Here is a 22,280-nt window from a genome sequence, read left to right as displayed (position 1 = left end):
TAAATAACAAGCACTAGTACCTCCATCATTATTATTATTATTATTAACAGTTTCTTATATAGCGCAGCATATTCCGTTGCGCTTTACAATTAGAACAACAGTAATAGAACAAAACTGGGTAAAAACAGACAGACATAGAGTTAGGAAGGCCCTGCTCGCAAGCTTACAATCTATAGATCATCCTCTGACAATAGCAAGCACTAGTACCTTCATCATCCTCTGACAATAACAAGCACTAGTAATTCCATCATCCTCTGACAATAACAAGCACTAGTACCTCCTTCATCCTCTGACAATAATCAGCACTAGTACCTCCATCATCCTCTGACAATAACAATCACTAGTACCTCCATCATCCTCTGACAGTAATCAGCACTAGTACCTCCATCATCCTCTGACAATATCAAGCACTAGTACCTCTATCATCCTCTGACAATAACCAGCTCTATTACCTCCATCATCCTCTGACAATAACAAGCACTCGTACCTTCATCCTCCTCTGACAATAACAAGCACTAGTACCTCCACCATCCTCTGACAATAACAATCACTAGTACCTCCATCATCCTCTGACAATAACAAGCACTAGTTCCTCTATCATCCTCTGACAATAACAAGCACTAGTACTTCCATCATCCTCTGACAATAACAAGCATGAGTACCTCCATCATCCTCTGACAATAACAAGCACTAGTACCTTCATCATCCTCTGACAATAATAAGCACTAATACCTCTATCATCCTCTGACAATAATAAGCACTAATACCTCCATCATCCTCTGACAATAACAAGCACTAGTACCTCCATCATCCTCTGACAATAACAAGCACTAATACCTCCATCATCCTCTGACAATAACAAGCACTAATACCTCCATCATCCTCTGACAATAACAAGCACTAGTACCTCCATCATCATCTGACAATAACAAGCACTAATACCTCCATCATCCTCTGACAATAACAAGCACTAGTACCTCCATCATCCTCTGACAATAACAAGCATGAGTACCTCCATCATCCTCTGACAATAACAAGCACTAGTACCTTCATCATCCTCTGACAATAACAAGCACTAGTACCTCCATCATTCTCTGACAATAACAAGCACTAGTACTTCCATCATCCTCTGACAATAACAAGCACTAGTACCTTCATCATCCTCTGACAATAACAAGCACTAGTACCTCCATCATCCTCTGACTATAACAAGCACTAGTACCTCCATCATCCTCTGACAATAACAAGCCCTAGTACCTTCATCATCCTCTGACAATAACAAGCACTAGTACCTCCATCATCCTCTGACAATAACAAGCATGAGTACCTCCATCATCCTCTGACAATAACAAGCACTAGTACCTCCATCATCCTCTGACAATAACAAGCACTAGTACCTCCATCATCCTCTGACAATAACAAGCACTAGTACCTCCATCATCCTCTGACAATAACAAGCACTAATACCTCCATCATCCTCTGACAATAACAAGCACTAATACCTCCATCATCCTCTGACAATAACAAGCACTAGATCCTCCATCATCCTTTGACAATAACAAGCACTAGTACCTTCATCATCCTCTGACAATAACAAGCACTAGTAGCTCCATCATCCTCTGACAATAACAAGCCCTAGTACCTTCATCATCCTCTGACAATAACAAGCACTAGTACCTTCATCATCCTCTGACAGTAACAAGCACTAGTACCTCCATCATCCACTGACAATAACAAGCACTAGTATCTTCATCATCCTCTGACAATAACAAGCACTAGTAGCTCCATCATCCTCTGACAATAACAAGCCCTAGTACCTTCATCATCCTCTGACAGTAACAAGCACTAGTACCTCCATCATCCACTGACAATAACAAGCACTAGTACCTCCATCATCCACTGACAATAACAAGCACTAGTACCTCCATCATCCTCTGACAATAACAAGCCCTAGTACCTCCATCATCCTCTAACAATAACAAGCCCTATTACCTCCATCATCCTCTGACAATAACAAAAGGCGTATTCCAGTTGTGAGTATGAGACCACGGGTTGCCCACTCCCTGGGTGTCGTGGAATAGTCCCTGCTAGTCGGCATGCCGACTGTCGGGACAGTAAGGGGGGGCATTGTGAGACCACCGGTCAAATAACTGCACCCCGTATGACTGAAAAGATAGTAGCGACCTGATGTCATGAAAGCCTCTTCCATTGCTGGAAGTATCTCCACACAGGGTGACCAATGATGTGCACCAGGGTTTATATCTCCAGACAAGCTGTATGAACCTTCTATGTACTCGTGTTAGAGCCGACCTTGGTAATTTAATGGGAGTATTGGAAGAGGAAAAGCAGATGACGCAGATGTTCATCTTCATCTAGCGTCACAAGCCTACCTACCTACCTACCTACCCACACAGGGATTCCTTGTTGCCACTTTGAAAGATTTACTTATGGCAGTGATTAGAGGGACATATGCCCTGCGGAGGGAGTTACAATGATTCGTATGATTATTATTGTACAGTATATCAGGAATTCTTGTTTGGTGGACTGTGTGTGGACAAAACCCTTGACCCCTGATTGATGCTAAGTGCTGAGTACATACTGTCCACTGTGCGCACCCGTCACTTGCAGCGTGCACCCATTATCCTATCTTGTTCTTAAGTATAAGTGCAAATGTCTTGTCACGTATGTTATTTAGATAAAAAGCCAAATCATAATGTTATCACCATGTGCACCGCAAATATCACATACATTTATTTATCATCATTTCTATGGAAAGAGATAAACTGGCTCGTGAACAGAAAGCTGGAAGAGAGTAAAAGCCGGATTCATAGTAAATACGTCTATAGAAAGTTCCGGGTCTATACAAACGTCACTCACACCCAGGCCAGCTGGATACAACACCACTTCTGTGCATCTAGCGCCTGAGTCCAACGCAAGCGGGAAGGCGCATGGGCCTCCCGGATGTCACCATGCTGCGCATACGCCAAAGGAAGAAATCGGTGACTACACAATCTATAGTAAATTTGCATGAAGCTAAATAATTTCACATTGTAAATTTATATGAAATATATTTATCACATCCGCATTTAAAATATGGGTTGTGATAAATATGCCCGGTAGTGATGTCAAGTAGGTGGAAATGTTGGGTCAACCAAGAGGAGATGGATTACAAACAACAGAATAGGAGGTAATGGAAGGGGAAAGCTAGTCAAGGAAGTGGAGGAAGAACTGTGAGGACCACCATCTGGATTTGGGATGGGTTGTAGAGACAGGTGTGGAGACGGAGAAGGAGCCATTGGTGAACTATTGGAGGTCTGGGTCTCTGAGTCCGATGGAATGGAGGATTTGCTACAGATAGTTGTCTAATGTATTTATATATTATAACATTTATTTACATAGTGCCATTACACTACACTACATTTAGCCAGTTGGGCCACTATGGTGTCACATGCAGCACTGGAGAACAGGAGGATATGAATGACCCTTAGATTTGGTAATTTCTGACCTTGGTGAGCGTAGTATCAGTGGAATGGAGAGACTGAAAGGCTGATAGAAGTGAGTGTATGGAGGAGTGGGTAGAAAGGAAAGAGGTGAGGCATTGGGATGGAGAGAGGCAGTTAGAGAAAGTGGAGGGGTCAAAGTAGGGTTTCACAAGAATGGAGGAGACCAGGGAATGTTCCAAGGATTAGGGGAAGGCACCAAGAAAGAGGGATAAGTTTAGCATTGTGGCATCAGGGGGCTGAGACTGGAGAAGGTGGATGGGCATAGGGCTGAGAGGACAGATGCAGTGAGGAGGATAGTAGCAAAGAATGGCACAGAGTTCTACTCCTGAGAAGCGGTTGTAGGAATATAAGGTTGGTAGACTGCAGGGAAGACTTGCTGAGCAGATGGACTAAATTGTGAATGTAAAGTAGATGCCAAAGCCTAGTTACAGTAAGATAAGGAGGGAAATGGAGAGAAATGAAGATGGCAAAAAGATAGCGCAGACTGGAGATGGAGAGATTGAATCTTCTGTGGAGTAAGTCAGCGACAGAAGCGCTCACCCGAGTAGTAGCAATGTTGCAGAAAGCAGTGCAGAGTGGAGCATGGAACCAATGGGAAAAGAATGTCCCAATGTGCAAAATAAACTCAAGGAAAAGCAGCCCCCTTCCCCACAGTAGGAAAGAAACACCAAGGTAAATGTCCTCTTAGACCTGTAATTATAATGACCTCTCACCGTTATTCAGCGGAATGGTATACAGATTATACATTTAACCAGGTTTAATAAAATACAATATATTAAAACAATGGGATGCAGTCACGTGACCGAACAATTCCGTCAGCCGGCATGATGACTAACAGGGACACCCATAGAGCGGGAATAGAACCTGTGGCGAGGGGCCCGCAAGGGGCTTATTGCGGCCGCCTCCCCCCACCGGGATTCTGCTGCCGGGATCCCGGCGTTGGTATGCTGGCCGGTGGTCTCCTGAACGCCGGTCATGCATACCCAACCCATATAAGTAATGGGGGGAGGGTATAACCCTTTTCTTCCTCTCACCCTCTATTGGTGGTGCGGTGGGCATGTTTGTAATGCATTTGTAGAACACGGGCAGTTAGCTCAGCACCACCACAGATGGTATGGAGAAGAATGGGTTAAACATCTGGTGCAGAAGTCCCTTTAAGTCCCCTTCATGGCCTCCATTCAACACGTTTTGGATAATAGAAAAATATCCTTCTATAGCTACGGAGTGCCATGGTTAAGGAGGAGACCATTGTAAACTAAGGCTGAGGTGAGGGCATGATGGTAACGTTATAGACTAGAATGACCATTTCTTTGGGGTTTTATGACTGTAAGTCTACTTGGTTTAGGACCTTATTAACATTTCTAATCAAGGAAGCATTATATCTCCAAATAGTTTTATCTTCAATTAAAGATGTGTCAGGTAAGTTCTGACGAGGCTTTGTGCAGTGGTAAAGCAGGGCTGTCTTCATAGAGACTTTTTTAGAACCCCCAATACATTTTAGAACAGAGTGTACAGATGTCTGAATGACCATCCTAGGATCCACAATCATTTTTCTGTTATTGAAATAGTCCGGTCTGTCTGGCTCACGGTGAACATACTGCAGAATATTGGTCCCCGGAAAACTCTTCCAAGATGAAATGTTAGAGAAGTTTCCATCAGTGGTGACGGTTTGAGGGAATACGTGATTTTCGAAGAGAAAAACCCCAACTCCCGTGTTCTGTTCCTGGAGACTTTCCATCAGGCTGTCCCATGTCTGGTAGTTACAAGGCAGAATTATTTCATCAATATCATTAAGTAACACAAACTTACTCCGGTACATGTTCCGATAGATGCAGTCATTGAGTGTTGTCACCTGACCATAATACCCAATATCCTTGGCATCCATAGAATAGTGCCATGCTCGAGCCGGTCTCAGGTACTGCTGAATTGGCCATGGTATCACCTCTACAATACCTTCTGCAATGTAGTACTGAATGACTTTTCCCACCTGTGAGCTGCAGTTATTAAGGTAGATCATGACCCGTTGAGCCCCCAGTATCCGGTACATCTCCATGGTCTGTATGAACTGTAAGACGTTACTGTAATTCCCAAACATGGTGGAAATGCAGACCGTGAAGTTGACGTAAAATGGTCTCATGTCCTGATTTTGTATTTGGAACAGGGGTAATTGGGTCATGTTTCCTGTAGGAGATGTATGGACAGATAGGTACTTGGCATAGCAGCCTGGTGGTTCCATACAGACCAGGTCCGTTGTGCCGTAGGGAAAGCCGAACCGATCACTGTGTATGTCTATCTGTGCCTGGGAAACCTCCACAGATCTGTTTACGGTACAACAAAACCAGCAGTATAGATCCTTTACCTCTTTATGGTGAATAATGCTGAGGATACGGACTGCGCGGTTATTGTGTATTCGATTGTCAGAGTATGGAGCTATGATAAATGTCCGGTTGTCTCGCAGTGGTGTAATAGTATCAGTGGTCAGTCTACGATCACAGCAGGTACACGGAGGTCTCCAGCGATCCAACAGAGGGTTCAAAGGGTCAGTAATCAAAATTCCCAGGATAAAGAAGGCAGTCAGTAAGATGGACACGTACATTAGGTTCTTCCTTGTGATTCTGCCCATTGTGTCAGGATCGGAACAACTAGGAGAAAAAAACGAGAAGACACATGAGAAGACAAAGTGCTAAATGTATAAAACATGCAGAGATTCTGCCCCCAACTTTCGGCTCCTATTGTGTTCACAGCCAGTAGGTGGCGCCCCGTACTATGGTTACTGGAGAAGATAAAAGAGCCATACACGCTGATAGCGGTAACCAGTTTGTGTGTGTGTGTGTGTGGGGGGGGGGGTTATGAAACAAGCTTTGTGCCCTCGCAAAATTCTATACAATTTTCACATGCAAGATCTATGCCGCCATATGCCCTAAAATCTGAAATATTTCCACAATAGCAATTGTATGCATCTATGGATTACTATTAGTTACTGAACTGGAGTTGCTTTGGACTCTTTGATTCCAGTCTTCCCACCTCACTTCCCTTTAAGTTTCTTCTGTTGGTGCTTAGAGTGTTGGTTATGTTGAGGTGGGAGACAATGGCAAGTCACCAGTCTAGGTACAATTGGTTAGTTGTGATGCACTCCCTTTGTTGACTGGTAGTTGGATTTACCACCCTAATGGGGGGTAATATCATCACCCAAATGGGTGGGTAGTCAAGTTAGAAGGTTGAGTGGATACCTTTGCTGCTCCCAAGTCTTGGCATAATCCCTCTCCTTCAAACCACACATTCAGCACCTCTCACAGTCCTGCCATTTCCTTCTCAAAATATTTCCAGGATCAGACCCTAACTCATACTAGATGCTATGAAGACCCTCATCCACTCACTGGTCATCTCCTGACTGAACTACTGTAATCTCCTCCTGACTGGCCTCCCTGACAATTACCTCTCTCCACTCCAATCTATCCTCAATGCTGCAGCCCAGCTCATCAAACATACTACGCCCACCCCCTCTCTTCTACAAGCCCTACACTGGTTCCCCTTCCCCTTCAGAATCCATTTCAAGTTTCCCATACTCACCTACAAAGCCCTCACCCACTCTTCTCCCATTTACATCTCTGACCTTATCTCCCTTTACACTCCCACCTGTCTTCTTCGCTCTGCTAATGCACGCCGTCTCTCCTGACTACCTCCTCTTACTTCTACCTCTTAAATTTCTCACGTGCTGCTCCCTACCTCTGGAATTCTCTACATCTCCTCCTCAGACTCTCCACCTCTCTACAAAACGTCAAACAGGCTCTTAAGACCCACTTCATCCCCAAACCCAGCCAAATCTCATCCTAACCCTCTGTACCATGCTCACTGTCTACCCCATCTGTGTCACCTCTGTCTGTCTACCATTTCCTTTAGAATGTAAGCTCTCACGAGCAGGGCCCTCTCCCCTCATGTGATTTACCTCTATTAGACTATTTTCTACTCCATACTCCCTACAATGGCACCTAACCCTCAGTTTCTGCCACCTGATGCAGCTATGTATATATACCATGTATTTGTCCTGCACTGTCTGGTACTGTAAGTCTTGTTTTCCTGTTTGGCTCATTTGTTTATGTACTTTGTTAGGCGCTGCGAAAACCCTTATGGCGCCATATAAATAAAAGATAATAATAATAATTAATAATAATATAATTAACACTCTGTGATCAGTAGAACAACAGGCAGAATAGTAAAAAACAAGCTGGGTGGTAATTAGGTGTGTGCCTGAGGTGCCTGGCAGTGCATATGCTCTGTGGGCGCAGAACCGCCAGGCAGCACACGCAGGGCCACTCACCACGCCCGCCGTTAGCTGCCCACATCGCTTGGATTAGTAGCGGCTGCCAGCCTGCCATTATTACTGGCACACCTTCAGGCAGTCACAGTCATTTAGAGCTAGTGGTGCATAGTACTAGCTGATCAGCAGTGTATGCAGTCTCTCTGTATAACTCCGCCCCCTTCTCCAATAGCCCCTCCTCCCCGACACGTACTGCTTCTGCTGCTGACAGGGGTCTCTGACGGCGGCTTCTGGGTCCTAAGTCTCCTCCTTCTTTGTGTGTTTTAAGCTGTCTGTCCATGTTCAGACCCCGTGGCGCTCTCTGACAGCGCCCATCACAGACACATGGGACGCTGAGGTGTGTGTGTGTGTGTGTGTGTGTGTTTGACGTGATGACGTCTCTCCCAGCCTTAGCCCACAGTGCCATGTGCTGCGAGGAAATGCGGCGTTTGGGCGGGGGGCACTACGCAGTACTCAATGCAGACTGAGAGAGTCAGCCCAGGACAGGTGCAGCCAGACAGCTCAGAATGCCTAGCCCCAAGCAGCCGAGTCAGGTCCTGGGTGAGACACCTCTGACCTGTCCTTCACACCCCTCTCTCTGGTCCCTCTGTTCTATCATGGCCCTGTCACCCCTCTCTCTGGTCCCTCTGTTCTATCATGGCCCTGTCTCCCCTCTCTCCTGTCCCTCTGTTCTGTCATGGCCCTGTCACCCCTCTCTCCTGTACCCTCTGTTCTGTCATGGCCCTGTCACCCTTCTCTCCCGTCCCTCTGTTCTATCATGGCCCTGTCACCCCTCCCTCCCGTCCCTCTGTTCTGTCATGGCCCTGTCACCCCTCTCTCCTGTCCCCTCTGTTCTGTCATTGCTCTGTCACCCCTCTCTCCTGTCCCCTCTGTTCTGTCATGGCCCTGTCACCCCTCTCTCTCGTCCCTCTGTTCTGTCATGGCTCTGTCACCCCTCTGTCCTGTCCCTCTGTTCTGTCATGGCCCTGTCACCCCTCTCTCCTGTCCCCTCTGTTCTGTCACAGCCCTGTCACCCCTCTCTCCCGTCCCTCTGTTCTGTCATGGCCCTGGCACCCCTGTCCTCTCTGTTCTGTCATGGCACTGTCACCCCTCTCTCCCGTCCCCTCTGTTCTGTCATGGCCCTGTCTCCCCTCTCTCCTGTCCTCTCTGTTCTGTCATGGCCCTGTCACCCCTCTCTCCTGTCCCCTCTGTGTCACAGCCCTGTCACCCCGCTCTCCTGTCCCTCTGTTCTGTCATGGCCCTGTCACCCTCTCTCTTCTGTCCCCTCTGTTCTGTCATGGCCCTGTCACCCCTCTCTCCTGTCCCCTCTTTTCTGTCATGGCCCTGTCACCCCTCTCTACTGTCCCTCTGTTCTGTCATGGCCCTGTCACCTCTCCCCCCTGTTCCTCTGTTCTGTCATGGCCCTGTCTCCCCTCTCTCCTGTCCCCTCTGTTCTGTCACAGCCCTGTCACCCCTCTCTCCCGTCCCTCTGTTCTGTCATGGCCCTGGCACCCCTCCCCCCTGTCCCTCTGTTCTGTCATGGCTCTGTCACCCCTCTCTCCTGTCCCCTCTGTTCTGTCATGGCCCTGTCTCCCCTCTCTCCTGTCCTCTCTGTTCTGTCATGGCCCTGTCACCCCTCTCTCCTGTCCCCTCTGTGTCACAGCCCTGTCACCCCGCTCTCCTGTCCCTCTGTTCTGTCGTGGCCCTGTCACCCTCTCTCTTCTGTCCCCTCTGTTCTGTCATGGCCCTGTTACCCCTCTCTCCTGTCCCCTCTTTTCTGTCATGGCCCTGTCACCCCTCTCTACTGTCCCTCTGTTCTGTCATGGCCCTGTCACCTCTCCCCCCCTGTTCCTCTGTTCTGTCATGGCCCTGTCTCCCCTCTCTCCTGTCCCCTCTGTTCTGTCATGGCCCTGTCACCCCTCTCTCCTGTCCCTCTGTTCTGTCATGGCCCTGTCACCTCTCCCCCCTGTTCCTCTGTTCTGTCATGGCCCTGTCTCCCCTCTCTCCTGTCCCCTCTGTTCTGTCATGGCCCTGTCACCCTCTCTCTTCTGTCCCCTCTGTTCTGTCATGGCCCTGTCACCCCTCTCTCCTGTCCCCTCTTTTCTGTCATGGCCCTGTATCCCCTCTCTGCTGTCCCTCTGTTCTGTCATGGCCCTGTCACCCCTCTCTCCCGTCCCTCTGTTCTGTCATGGCCCTGTTACCCCTCTCTCCTGTCCCCTCTGTTCTGTCATGGCCCTGTCACCCCTCTCTCCTGTCCCTCTGTTCTGTCATGGCCCTGTCACCTCTCCCCCCTGTTCCTCTGTTCTGTCATGGCCCTGTCTCCCCTCTCTCCTGTCCCCTCTGTTCTGTCATGGCCCTGTCACCCTCTCTCTTCTGTCCCCTCTGTTCTGTCATGGCTCTGTCACCTCTCTTTCCTGTCCCCTCTTTTCTGTCATGGCCCTGTCACCCCTCTCTACTGTCCCTCTGTTCTGTCATGGCCCTGTCACCTCTCCTCCCTGTTCCTCTGTTCTGTCATGGCCCTGTCTCCCCTCTCTCCTGTCCCCTCTGTTCTGTCATGGCCCTGTCACCCTTTCTCCTGTCCCCTCTGTTCTGTCATGGCCCTGTCTCCCCTCTCTACTGTCCTCTCTGTTCTGTCATGGCCCTGTCACCCTCTCTCTTCTGTCCCCTCTGTTCTGTCATGGCCCTGTCACCCCTCTCTCTTCTGTCCCCTCTGTTCTGTCATGGCCCTGTCACCCCTCTCTCCTGTCCCTCTGTTCTGTCATGGCCCTGTCACCCCTCTCTCTACTGTCCCTTTGTTCTGTCATGGCTCTGTCTCCCCTCCCTCCTGTCCCTCTGTTCTGTCATGGCCCTGTCACCCTCTCTGCTGTCCCCTCTGTTCAGTCATGGCTCTGTCTCCCCTCTCTCCTGTCCCTCTGTTCTGTCATGGCCCTGTCACCTCTCCCCCCTGTCCCTCTGTTCTGTCATGGCCCTGTCACCCCTCTCTCCCGTCCCTCTGTTCTGTCATGGTCCTGTCACTCCTCTGTGCTGTCACTCTGTTCTGTCATGGCCCTGTCACCTCTCTCTCCTGTCCCTCTGTTCTGTCATGGCCCTGTCACCCCTCTCTACTGTCCCTCTGTTCTGTCATGGCCCTGTCACCTCTCCCCCCTGTTCCTCTGTTCTGTCATGGCCCTGTCTCCCCTCTCTCCTGTCCCCTCTGTTCTGTCATGGCCCTGTCACCTCTTTCTCCTGTCCCTCTGTTCTGTCATGGCCCTGTCACCTCTCTCTCCTGTCCCTCTGTTCTGTCATGGCCCTGTCACCCCTCTCTACTGTCCCTCTGTTCTGTCATGGCCCTGTCACCTCTCCCCCCTGTCCCTCTGTTCTGTCATGGCCCTGTCTCCCCTCTCTCCTGTCCCCTCTGTTCTGTCATGGCCCTGTCACCCTCTCTCCTGTCCCCTCTGTTCTGTCATGGCCCTGTCTCCCCTCTCTACTGTCCCTCTGTTCTGTGATGGCCCTGTCACCCCTCTCTGCTGTCCCCTCTGTTCAGTCATGGCCCTGTCACCCCTCTCTCCTGTCTCTCTGTTCTGTCATGGCTCTGTCTCCCCTCTCTGCTGTCCCTCTGTTCTGTCATGGCCCTGTCACCCCTCTCTCCTGTCTCTCTGTTCTGTCATGGCTCTGTCACCCCTCTCTCCTGTCCCCTCTGTTCTGTCATGGCCCTGTCTCCCCTCTCTCCTGTCCTCTCTGTTCTGTCATGGCCCTGTCACCCCTCTCTCCTGTCCCCTCTGTGTCACAGCCCTGTCACCCCGCTCTCCTGTCCCTCTGTTCTGTCGTGGCCCTGTCACCCTCTCTCTTCTGTCCCCTCTGTTCTGTCATGGCCCTGTCACCCCTTTCTGCTGCCCCCTCTGTTCAGTCATGGCCCTGTCTCCCCTCTCTCCTGTCTCTCTGTTCTGTCATGGCCCTGTCTCCCCTCTCTCCTGTCTCTCTGTTCTGTCATGGCTCTGTCTCCCCTCTCTCCTGTCCCTCTGTTCTGTCATGGCCCTGTCACCCCTCTTTCTACTGTCCCTTTGTTCTGTCATGGCTCTGTCTCCCCTCCCTCCTGTCCCTCTGTTCTGTCATGGCCCTGTCACCCTCTCTGCTGTCCCCTCTGTTCAGTCATGGCTCTGTCTCCCCTCTCTCCTGTCCCTCTGTTCTGTCATGGCCCTGTCACTTCTCTGTCCTGTCCCTCTGTTCTGTCATGGCCCTGTCACCCCTCTCTCCCGTCCCTCTGTTCTGTCATGGTCCTGTCACTCCTCTGTCCTGTCCCTCTGTTCTGTCATGGCCCTGTCACCTCTCTCTCCTGTCCCTCTGTTCTGTCATGGTCCTGTCACCCCTCTCTACTGTCCCTCTGTTCTGTCATGGCCCTGTCACCTCTCCCCCCTGTCCCTCTGTTCTGTCATGGCCCTGTCTCCCCTCTCTCCTGTACCCTCTGTTCTGTCATGGCCCTGTCACCTCTTTCTCCTGTCCCTCTGTTCTGTCATGGCCCTGTCACCTCTCTCTCCTGTCCCTCTGTTCTGTCATGGCCCTGTCACCCCTCTCTACGGTCCCTCTGTTCTGTCATGGCCCTGTCACCTCTCCCCCCTGTCCCTCTGTTCTGTCATGGCCCTGTCTCCCCTCTCTCCTGTCCCCTCTGTTCTGTCATGGCCCTGTCACCCTCTCTCCTGTCCCCTCTGTTCTGTCATGGCCCTGTCTCCCCTCTCTACTGTCCCTCTGTTCTGTGATGGCCCTGTCACCCCTCTCTGCTGTCCCCTCTGTTCAGTCATGGCCCTGTCACCCCTCTCTCCTGTCTCTCTGTTCTGTCATGGCTCTGTCTCCCCTCTCTGCTGTCCCTCTGTTCTGTCATGGCCCTGTCACCCCTCTCTCCTGTCTCTCTGTTCTGTCATGGCTCTGTCTCCCCTCTCTACTGTCCCTCTGTTCTGTCATGGCTCTGTCTCCCCTCTCTCCTGTCCCTCTGTTCTGTCATTGCTCTGTCTCCCCTCTCGACTGTCCCTCTGTTCTGTCATGGCCCTGTCACCCCTCTCTACTGTCCCTCTGTTTGTTATGATTCCAGCACTCTGGTCAGGGGAGATCTTATGGCAAGGACCGGAGCACTGGAACGGAATGCTGGGGAAGGGAGCAGGACAGGAAAATAGCCCCTGGCGCCCTAACTCTGTGGTCTTACCCGTGTTGTCAGAAATCCCCTGCGAGACTATGGTTTCTTGAGCCCTTGGCAGCCGCGTTTGAAGGGCGGATTATGTCTGCCCAACTTCGATGCCCCCCGGTCTTAATGAGAGACAAAGGGAAACCCGAGACAGGGTAATAACAAGAGGCCCTCTAACTAAACAACCAGGCCAGGGGCTAAGCAAACTCAAAACTATAATATGTGCGGAGAAACCGCCAGGGAAAAGGACAACCAAAATATCCACTTGTACAATTCTCCTACCCGGCACCACCGAGTACCAGAGAGGACTTGTGGAAGCGGAACCCTCCGCAAATGCTCCAAACACAAAATATAAAAGGTAAAGCGGCTGAGACGCAACACACGGCAGAGCCGCAACTCACGAACACCACTGGATATAAAACGGTGATCAGTCAGGACTCCAGGGAACCAAACGACCTCTTGGGATGAGATAACAACTCCCGAATACCGGACTTCTGAGGACTGGAATGACCGGATACAGCAGGACTGGAAACAGACTCTCAGCAAACAAAGGCAGCATGCAGGAAGCTATTACCGGCGTCTGTGAGAAGCCCTGGGAGTGTATTTAACAAGGAGTCCTCCAATCAGCTGCTAAAGGCTGATTAGAATAAATGCCGTGCAGCTGCCTTGCTGCACGGCCAGAGAGCAGGTGAATATCTTAATTTCCTAAAGCCTAGCAACGGGAAACGCGGTCCGCCAGTGGCGTCCCCGTTGCTAGGGTCCGTGCGGCTCAGCGCACCCGGCGTCTAGCGTTGCTAGGGAGCCGGCGGCTGTACGCGCACGGCGTCTCTAGTTGCTAGGCGCCGGGCCGCGCAGACAAGCGGACCCCGGCGCCTAACAGTACCCCCCCCTTAAGGAAGGGGTCAAGGAACCCCTAAAGCCAGGTTTCTGAAGAAATTCCCGAAAAAATGCCCTCTTGAGCCTCGGGGCATGAAGATCCTTATCCAGGACCCAAGACCTTTCCTCCGGACCATAGCCTTTCCAGTGAACTAGAAAATACAGCCGACCCCGGGACAATTTGGAATCGAGAACCTTCTCTACCAAGAACTCCTGTTGTCCCTGTACATCCACTGAAGATCTACCCTGAGAGATCTTCCGAGGAAATCTACTGGAAGAAACGTATTGTTTCAACAGGGAACAATGAAACGTATTTCCAATCCTGAGAGATCTTGGTAAACGTAACCGAAAGGCAACTGGGTTGACTCTTTTAATAATAAGAAATGGCCCAATAAATTTGGGTCCCAGTCTAGCCGAGGATTGTCGAAGCCTGATGTTGCGAGTCGACAACCACACCCTATCTCCCACCTTAAAAGTGCAAGGACGTCGGAGCCTGTCAGAAAATTTCTTCTCTCGAAAGGCCGCTTTTCTGAGAGCAAGGTGCACCTTTTTCCAAATGGCTCTGAGATGGGAGGTTAAGGTTAGCGAGGAGACTGAGGAATGATGAAAAAAAGAATTAGCTCTGGGGTGAAAGCCAAAAACTGAAAAGAATGGAGACTCTTTAGTGGAGGAATGACAAGAATTATTGTAAGCAAATTCAGCCAACGGAAGAAACTCGGACCAATCATTCTGGAGTTTGGCTGAATACAAGCGCAAATATTGTTTCAATGATTGGTTAACTCGTTCGGTTTGCCCGTTGGATTGTGGGTGGTAACCGGATGTTAACGACAATTTCATCTTCAATGAGGCACAAAAACATTTCCAGAATTGTGCGATGAATTGTGGACCCCGATCAGAAACAATATCAGTAGGCAACCCATGAAGCCTGAATACATGGCGGAGAAACAAAACTGCCAACCCTTGGGCAGAAGGCAATCGGGGAAGAGCAATAAAATTAGCCATTTTACTAAAACGGTCCACTACCACCCATATGACTCGGAATCCGGCTGAAAGGGGAAGGTCAACCACAAAATCCATGGAAATATGAGACCACGGCCTGAGAGGAACATTTAAGGGCATAAGTTGCCCGATGGGCAAGGAACGGGGAACCTTATGCTGTGCACAAACCTGACATGAATAAACAAATTCCTTGACGTCTTTAGAAAGACCAGGCCACCATACTGAGCGAGAGACTAACTCCAATGTCTTAGAGACTCCTGGATGCCCTGAAACTTTGTTATCATGGAATTCCGTTAAAACAGTAGCTCTCAAAAACTCAGGGACGTAAAGACGACCAGCAGGAGTAATTCTAGGAGCTTGGTGTTGAAGCTGTTTTAACTGGGTAAATAAATCTTGTGTGAGGCCCGCCCAGATGACCGAAGATGGAAGTATGGGGGTAACAGGATTGTTATTGTGAACCGGAAGAAAGCTACGTGACAGGGCATCAGCCTTAGTATTCTTGGAACCAGGCCTGAAAGTGATTATAAATTTGAAACGCGTAAAAAATAATGCCCAACGTGCCTGCCGGGCATTAAGCCGCTTAGCCGATTCAATGTATTGCAGGTTCTTATGGTCAGTCAATACCGAAACAGTATGTTTTGCTCCCTCCAGCCCACTTTACCGCCAGTAACTCCCGATTCCCAACGTCATAGTTGGATTCAGCGGAGGAGAATTTCCTGGGCATAAAGGCACAAGGATGTAACTCCAGAGACTCCGGATCCTTTTGAGAAAGGATAGCCCCCACTCCAACCTCCGAGGCATCAACCTCCACCACAAAGGGCAATTCCGGATTAGGATGTCTGAGGACTGGAGCCGAGACAAAGGCTTGTTTCAAGGCCCGGAAGGACAACTCAGCTTCACGCGACCAGTTGGTAGGATCCGCTCCTTTCTTTGTCAGAGCTACAATGGGAGCAACCAGGTCAGAAAAAGAATGAATGAACCTCCTATAATAATTCGCAAACCCTAAACAGCGCTGAATTTCTTTTAAATTGGTGGGTTGCGCCCAACTAAGGATGGCCTGGAGTTTCTTTGGTTCCATGGAAAATCCCTGAGGGGAAATTATGTACCCTAAAAAAGATACTTCCGTGACATGAAACTCACACTTCTCCAGCTTGGCATATAAATGATTCTCACGTAACTTTTGAAGAACCAGACGCACCTGGGTAACATGTTGTTCCATTGATTCAGAAAAAATCAGGATGTCGTCTAAGTAAACGACCACGAATTTCCCTAGGAAGTCACGGAGCACATCGTTAATGAGGTCTTGAAAAACTGCCGGAGCATTGGACAGGCCGAACGGCATCACCAGGTATTCGTAGTGACCCGACTGAGTACTGAAGGCCGTCTTCCACTCATCTCCAGATTTAATTCGGATGAGGTTGTACGCTCCTCTAAGGTCAATTTTAGAAAAAATCACAGCAGAACGTAACTGATCAAAGAGTACAGAAATCAATGGCAAAGGATAGGTGTTTTTAACCGAGATCTTATTCAGGGCTCTAAAATCAATGCAAGGTCTAAGCGAGCCATCCTTTTTCTCCACAAAGAAGAAGCCTGCACTTAAAGGAGATTTTGATGGTCTAATAAATCCTTTCTCAAGGCTCTCCTTTACATAATCATTCATAGCCGCAGTTTCTGGCCCGGATAATGCATATAATCTTCCCTTTGGCAATGCGGCACCAGGAATTAACTCAATAGCACAATCATAAGGCCGATGGGGAGGCAGAATGTCCGCATTGCCTTTGGAGAAAACATCAGCAAACTCCTGGTATTCCACCGGAATGAGTACTGGAATGATAGCTGCTACTCTGACTGGAAACGTGATACATTCCTTATCACAAAAAGTACCCCATTGTGAAATCTCCCCCGACCGCCAATCAATGGTGGGATTATGAAAGGCCAGCCAAGGGTGACCCAGAACAACTGGAACTGCTGGGCAATGTGTAAGAAAGAACTCGATTTTCTCGGAATGTAGAGCTCCTACTGTAAGTAGTACAGGGGGTGTATGGAGAGAAATAATCCCATTAGACAGCGGACTCCCATCTAAGCCATGCATGGTGACACACCTACCCAGAGGTAACTGAGGAATGCCTAAGGCCTTAGCCCAAGTTAAATCCATAAAGTTTCCTGCAGCTCCACTGTCAACAAAAGCCGACACCGAAGAACTGAGGCTGCCAAAGGAAACTTTAACTGGGACTAAAAGGGAGTTATTCAAGGAGATAAGCTGCAGACCTAGGTGAACCCCCTCACAATTCACCTGGTCAAAGCGTTTCCCGACTTGTTCGGACAATTACGAGCAAAATGTCCCTTACCCCCACAGTACAGACAAAGACCAGAATTTTGCCTTCTGGCTCTTTCTTCAGGAGACAGCCGGGAGAGACCCATCTGCATGGGCTCCTCTACGTCTTCAGGAATGGAATATACACACGGACTTGACCTTACAGGTGCTCCTTTTTCAGCCCTCCGCTCTCTGAGACGACGATCAATCTTAATAGAAAGCTCCATGAGTTTATCGAGAGTCTCAGGAGCGGGGTACTGAAAGAGACTGTCTTTTATAGACTCTGATAAGCCGAGGCGAAACTGACTGCGCAGGGCTGGGTCATTCCAGCCACAGTCGTTCGACCAACGGCGAAACTCCGTACAATAAACCTCCGCAGGATTTCTACCCTGTCTGAGAGCGCGCAACTGACTTTCAGCGGACGCCTCTCTATCAGGGTCATCATACAAGAGCCCTAAAGACTCAAAAAAAGCGTCAACTGACAACAATGCCGGATCCTCTGCTCTTAAACCAAATGCCCAGGTCTGAGGATCCCCCTGGAGCAAAGAAATAATAATCCCGACCCGCTGAGATTCAGTACCCGAGGAAGTCGGTCTTAAACGAAAATAAAGTTTACAGGATTCTTTAAAATTAAAAAACTCTTTTCTATCACCAGAAAAACGGTCAGGCAAATGCATCTTTGGTTCAGGGACTACCCTTGGGGAAGCTCGCAAAAGATCTTTCTGCGACTTCACCCGAAGAGAAAGATCCTGAACCATCTGAGTAAGTTCTTGAATCTGGCTGACTAAGAGCTGACCAGGATTTGGCCCTAAACCTGTTGGATTCATGAGGCCGATAAACTCTCACAAAACTGAATGAGAAAAAATTAAACCCCGTTTAATTTTAAGTTTTGGGTATGGCCGGTAATAATGTTATGATTCCAGCACTCTGGTCAGAGGAGATCTTATGGCAAGGACCGGAGCACTGGAACGGAATGCTGGGGAAGGGAGCAGGACAGGAAAATAGCCCCTGGCGCCCTAACTCTGTTGTCTCACCCGTGTTGTCAGAAATCCCCTGCGAGACTATGGTTTCTTGAGCCCTTGGCAGCCGCGTTTGAAGGGCGGATTATGTCTGCCCAACTTCGATGCCCCCCGGTCTTAATGAGAGACAAAGGGAAACCCGAGACAGGGTGATAACAAGAGGCCCTCTAACTAAACAACCAGGCCAGGGGCTAAGCAAACTCAAAACTATAATATGTGCGGAGAAACCGCCAGGGAAAAGGACAACCAAAATATCCACTTGTCCAATTCTCCTACCCGGCACCGCCGAGTACCAGAGAGGACTTGTGGAAGCGGAACCCTCCGCAAATGCTCCAAACACAAAATATAAAAGGTAAAGCGGCTGAGCCGCAACACACGGCAGAGCCGCAACTCACGAACACCACTGGATATAAAACGGTGATCAGTCAGGACTCCAGGGAACCAAACGACCTCTTGGGATGAGATGACAACTCCCGAATACCGGACTTCTGAGGACTGGAATGACCGGATACAGCAGGACTGGAAACAGACTCTCAGCAAACAAAGGCAGCATGCAGGAAGCTATTACCGGCGTCTGTGAGAAGCCCTGGGAGTGTATTTAACAAGGAGTCCTCCAATCAGCTGCTAAAGGCTGATTAGAATAAATGCCGTGCAGCTGCCTTGCTGCACGGCCAGAGAGCAGGTGAATATCTTAATTTCCTAAAGCCTAGCAACGGGGAACGCGGTCCGCCAGTGGCGTCCCCGTTGCTAGGGTCCGTGCGGCTCAGCGCGCCCGGCGTCTAGCGTTGCTAGGGAGCCGGCGGCTGTACGCGCACGGCGTCTCTAGTTGCTAGGCGCCGGGCCGCGCAGACAAGCGGACCCCGGCGCCTAACACTGTTCTCTCATGGCCCTGTCACCCTCTCTGCTGTCCCCTCTGTTCTGTCATGGCCCTGTCACCCCTCTCTCCTGTCCCCTCTGTTCTGTCATGGCCCTGTCTCCCCTCTCTCCTGTCCCCTCTGTTCTGTCATTGCTCTGTCTCCCCTCTCTACTGTCCCTCTGTTCTGTCATGGCCCTGTCTCCCCTCTCTACTGTCCCTCTGTTCTGTCATGGCCCTGTCACCCCTCCCCCCTGTCCCTCTGTTCTGTCACCCCTCTCTCTACTGTCCCCTCTGTTCTGTCATGGCCCTGTCACCCCTCCCCCCTGTCCCTCTGTTCTGTTATGGCCCTGTCACCCCTCTCTCCTTTCCCCTCTGTTCTATCATGGTCCCCTAACCCCTCTGTCCTGTCCCTCTGTTCTGTCATGGCCCTGTCACCTCTCTCTCCTGTCCCTCTGTTCTGTCATGGCCCTGTCACCCCTCCCCCCTGTCCCTCTGTTCTGTCACCCCTCTCTCTACTGTCCCCTCTGTTCTGTCATGGCCCTGTCACCCCTCCCCCCTGTCCCTCTGTTCTGTCATGGCCCTGTCACCCCTCCCCCCTGTCCCTCTGTTCGGTCACCCCTCTCTCTACTGTCCCCTCTGTTCTGTCATGGCCCTGTCACCCCTCCCCCCTGTCCCTCTGTTCTGTTATGGCCCTGTCACCCCTCTCTCCTTTCCCCTCTGTTCTATCATGGTCCTTTCACCCCTCTGTCCTGTCCCCTCTGTTCTGTCATGGCCCTGTCACCTCTCTCTCCTGTCCCCTCTGTTCTGTCATGGCCCTGTCACCTCTCTCTCCTGTCCCTCTGTTCTGTCACCCCTCTCTCTTCTGATCCCTCTGTTCTGTCACGGCCCTGTCATCCCTCTCTCCTGTCCCTCTGTTCGGTCACCCCTCTCTCTACTGTCCCCTCTGTTCTGTCATGGCCCTGTCACCCCTCTCTCCTGTCCAGCAGGTCCTCATCTGGGGGGTTCCCGGGAATGGGGGCCTACGTCTCTGCAGTGGATTAGGACCTCACTGGACACTTGTGTCAGAGAGAGAGTCTTTCAGGGTTTCGTGGTTTGTTGTGGCTGCACATCTGCCTCACAGGGATGTCAGGCATTTGCTACATTTAGTCAACCTCCTTCTCTGGGCTCAGTCCCCAGAGTTCTTGACAGTACACATTCATGAGATGGTGGAGCCTCTTCAGCCTAGGGACTAGAAGCTCAAGGGGCAGACTTGTCTTCCTACTTTCACAAGATAGGCTACATTGCAGAGTTCAGCTGTCCAGAAGATCTTTCTCCTATAGCACTGGTTACGAGCTCTGCTGTCACAGACTTCAGGCTATCTTCAGTTCTTGAAGAGTGTGCAACCATGACTACAGGTGGACCCTGGTCTCTGCAGTAGCCACGTTCACAGGGGGGAATCAGTCAGTTCTGCCCTTGTACTTTAGGCTTGGACCAGGTCTCATTGGCACATACAATTTCAGGATCCTGGTCCTCTCACAAGGGGTTCACCACTCTTTCACAGGAGGGTGGCTAAAGTACGGCCTGGACTACTGTCCCTGTCCTTCGATATTCAAGACAGGGACTTGATTACCTCTGATGTCAGTCCTCAGTGCTGGGGAGAAGGTTTCTTATTGTCACAGAAACTACTTTGGCCTGATATTTGTTATGGCGCTTGGTGATCCTTCATTGCTAAGGATCTCTCAAAGGATTTGCTCCCTGTTCATTCAGTTTTTCAGGCCTGCTGGTTTTCCCCAGACAGTTTTGGACCTGGGTCTACAAGCTTCATCTTCTAGAGTCTTGGCTCTGTCAGTCCATATGTCTATGTCAGAAGGGTCAATTTTCAATCATCTGATCCTCCTCAGGCCTGTCTTCCTGTTCTGCTTTTGTTGATATCCCCAGTTGCTCTGAGGGATGTGTCCCATGTTCCTTGGGCCCTCCTCTTGGTTCCTTTTGACCCATTAGACACAGGGCAGCCACGTTGGCTCCCCTGGTGGACCTTTTTCCCCCTTGCTACTGTTTCCTACAGACAGGGTGGCTCCTTTCACTGGTTGGACATCTTGCCTTTGCTGGTTTCCAGGTTCCAGGGTCACCTGGTCATGGTCTTTCGGGCCTTTCCATTGTGACTCCGGTGGTGTCCTCATTGGTTGTTCTGTGGACTCTCTTCTGGCCTATGGATGGGCCTCTGGATGCTTACTGTTCGGATTCCTACAGACAGAGCTGGCCAGCTTCACTACAGGCCTGGGCCAGGTTGCTTCATCGCCCATTGGCTGGGCTGCTTCAACGGCGAAGGTTATGTCCACTGCGGGGGTTTTCTGCTACTTCTGCTGGTTTGGCTTGGAGTTCTTTGGGGCAGTTTCCGGTAGGGCCCCTGTTGCGCAGCTTGCAGGTAAGCTTCGTGACTTCTGCTCTGACCTTTGTCAGGTATTTAGGCATTGGACTCCTGGCTTCAGGTATCATTGCCTTCAGCTGCTCTGTATACTTTTATATTATGCAAATTATAAATGTTACGTCAATGCTGATTGGTTGCCATGGGCAACTTCTCCACTGGCTCACTTCTCCGCTCTTTTCACTGCTTAGTACATCTCCCCCTCTGTCTGCTAAAAATCTGTGACCAATTATTCCTATGGCTATTTAAGGAACTGGAGCCGATTAACTGTTTTTGGTGATAAAGAGAATCTGCGGCACGTATTAACATCTGCGTATTGTATTGTTATTTTATTTGTGTGTCCTGAATGGACAAATGACATTGTGAACTTTTAATAAATTGTGTAAGCGCTCTCTACTAGAGTCATTTGCATTACTCATTCCCTGCTAATTGTTTATGTGACCTGCTACATCAGTACTGGGAGGGGCCGTTCAAGTCAAAATTAGAGATGAGCGCCTGAAATTTTTCGGGTTTTGTGTTTTGGTTTTGGGTTCGGTTCCGCGGCCGTGTTTTGGGTTCGAACGCGTTTTGGCAAAACCTCACCGAATTATTTTTGTCGGATTCGGGTGTGTTTTGGATTCGGGTGTTTTTTTCCAAAAACACTAAAAAACAGCTTAAATCATAGAATTTGGGGGTCATTTTGATCCCAAAGTATTATTAACCTCAAAAACCATAATTTACACTCATTTTCAGTCTATTCTGAATACCTCACACCTCACAATATTATTTTTAGTCCTAAAATTTGCACCGAGGTCGCTGTGTGAGTAAGATAAGCGACCCTAGTGGCCGACACAAACACCGGGCCCATCTAGGAGTGGCAC

General features: G+C 49.7%; 1 protein-coding gene across 1 annotated transcript in view; it reads right to left on the bottom strand.

Annotated features, from left to right (window-relative positions):
• Nucleotides 1–4,182: 4,182 nt before the first annotated feature.
• LOC135037123 (beta-1,4-galactosyltransferase galt-1-like) overlaps nucleotides 4,183–22,280 on the bottom strand; it is a 39,764-nt gene continuing 21,666 nt past the window's right edge. The window contains exon 2 of the mRNA XM_063954521.1: nucleotides 4,183–6,145. Coding sequence (XP_063810591.1) covers nucleotides 4,822–6,145 — 1,324 coding nt within the window. The 3' untranslated portion in view covers nucleotides 4,183–4,821. The remainder of the gene's footprint in view (nucleotides 6,146–22,280) is intronic.

This window comes from Pseudophryne corroboree, unplaced genomic scaffold (genome assembly GCF_028390025.1).
Source record: "Pseudophryne corroboree isolate aPseCor3 unplaced genomic scaffold, aPseCor3.hap2 scaffold_669, whole genome shotgun sequence".
NCBI lineage: Eukaryota > Metazoa > Chordata > Amphibia > Anura > Myobatrachidae > Pseudophryne > Pseudophryne corroboree.
The sequence above is the reverse complement of the archived record's forward strand: the minus strand, read 5'-3'. Positions and strand labels throughout refer to the sequence as shown.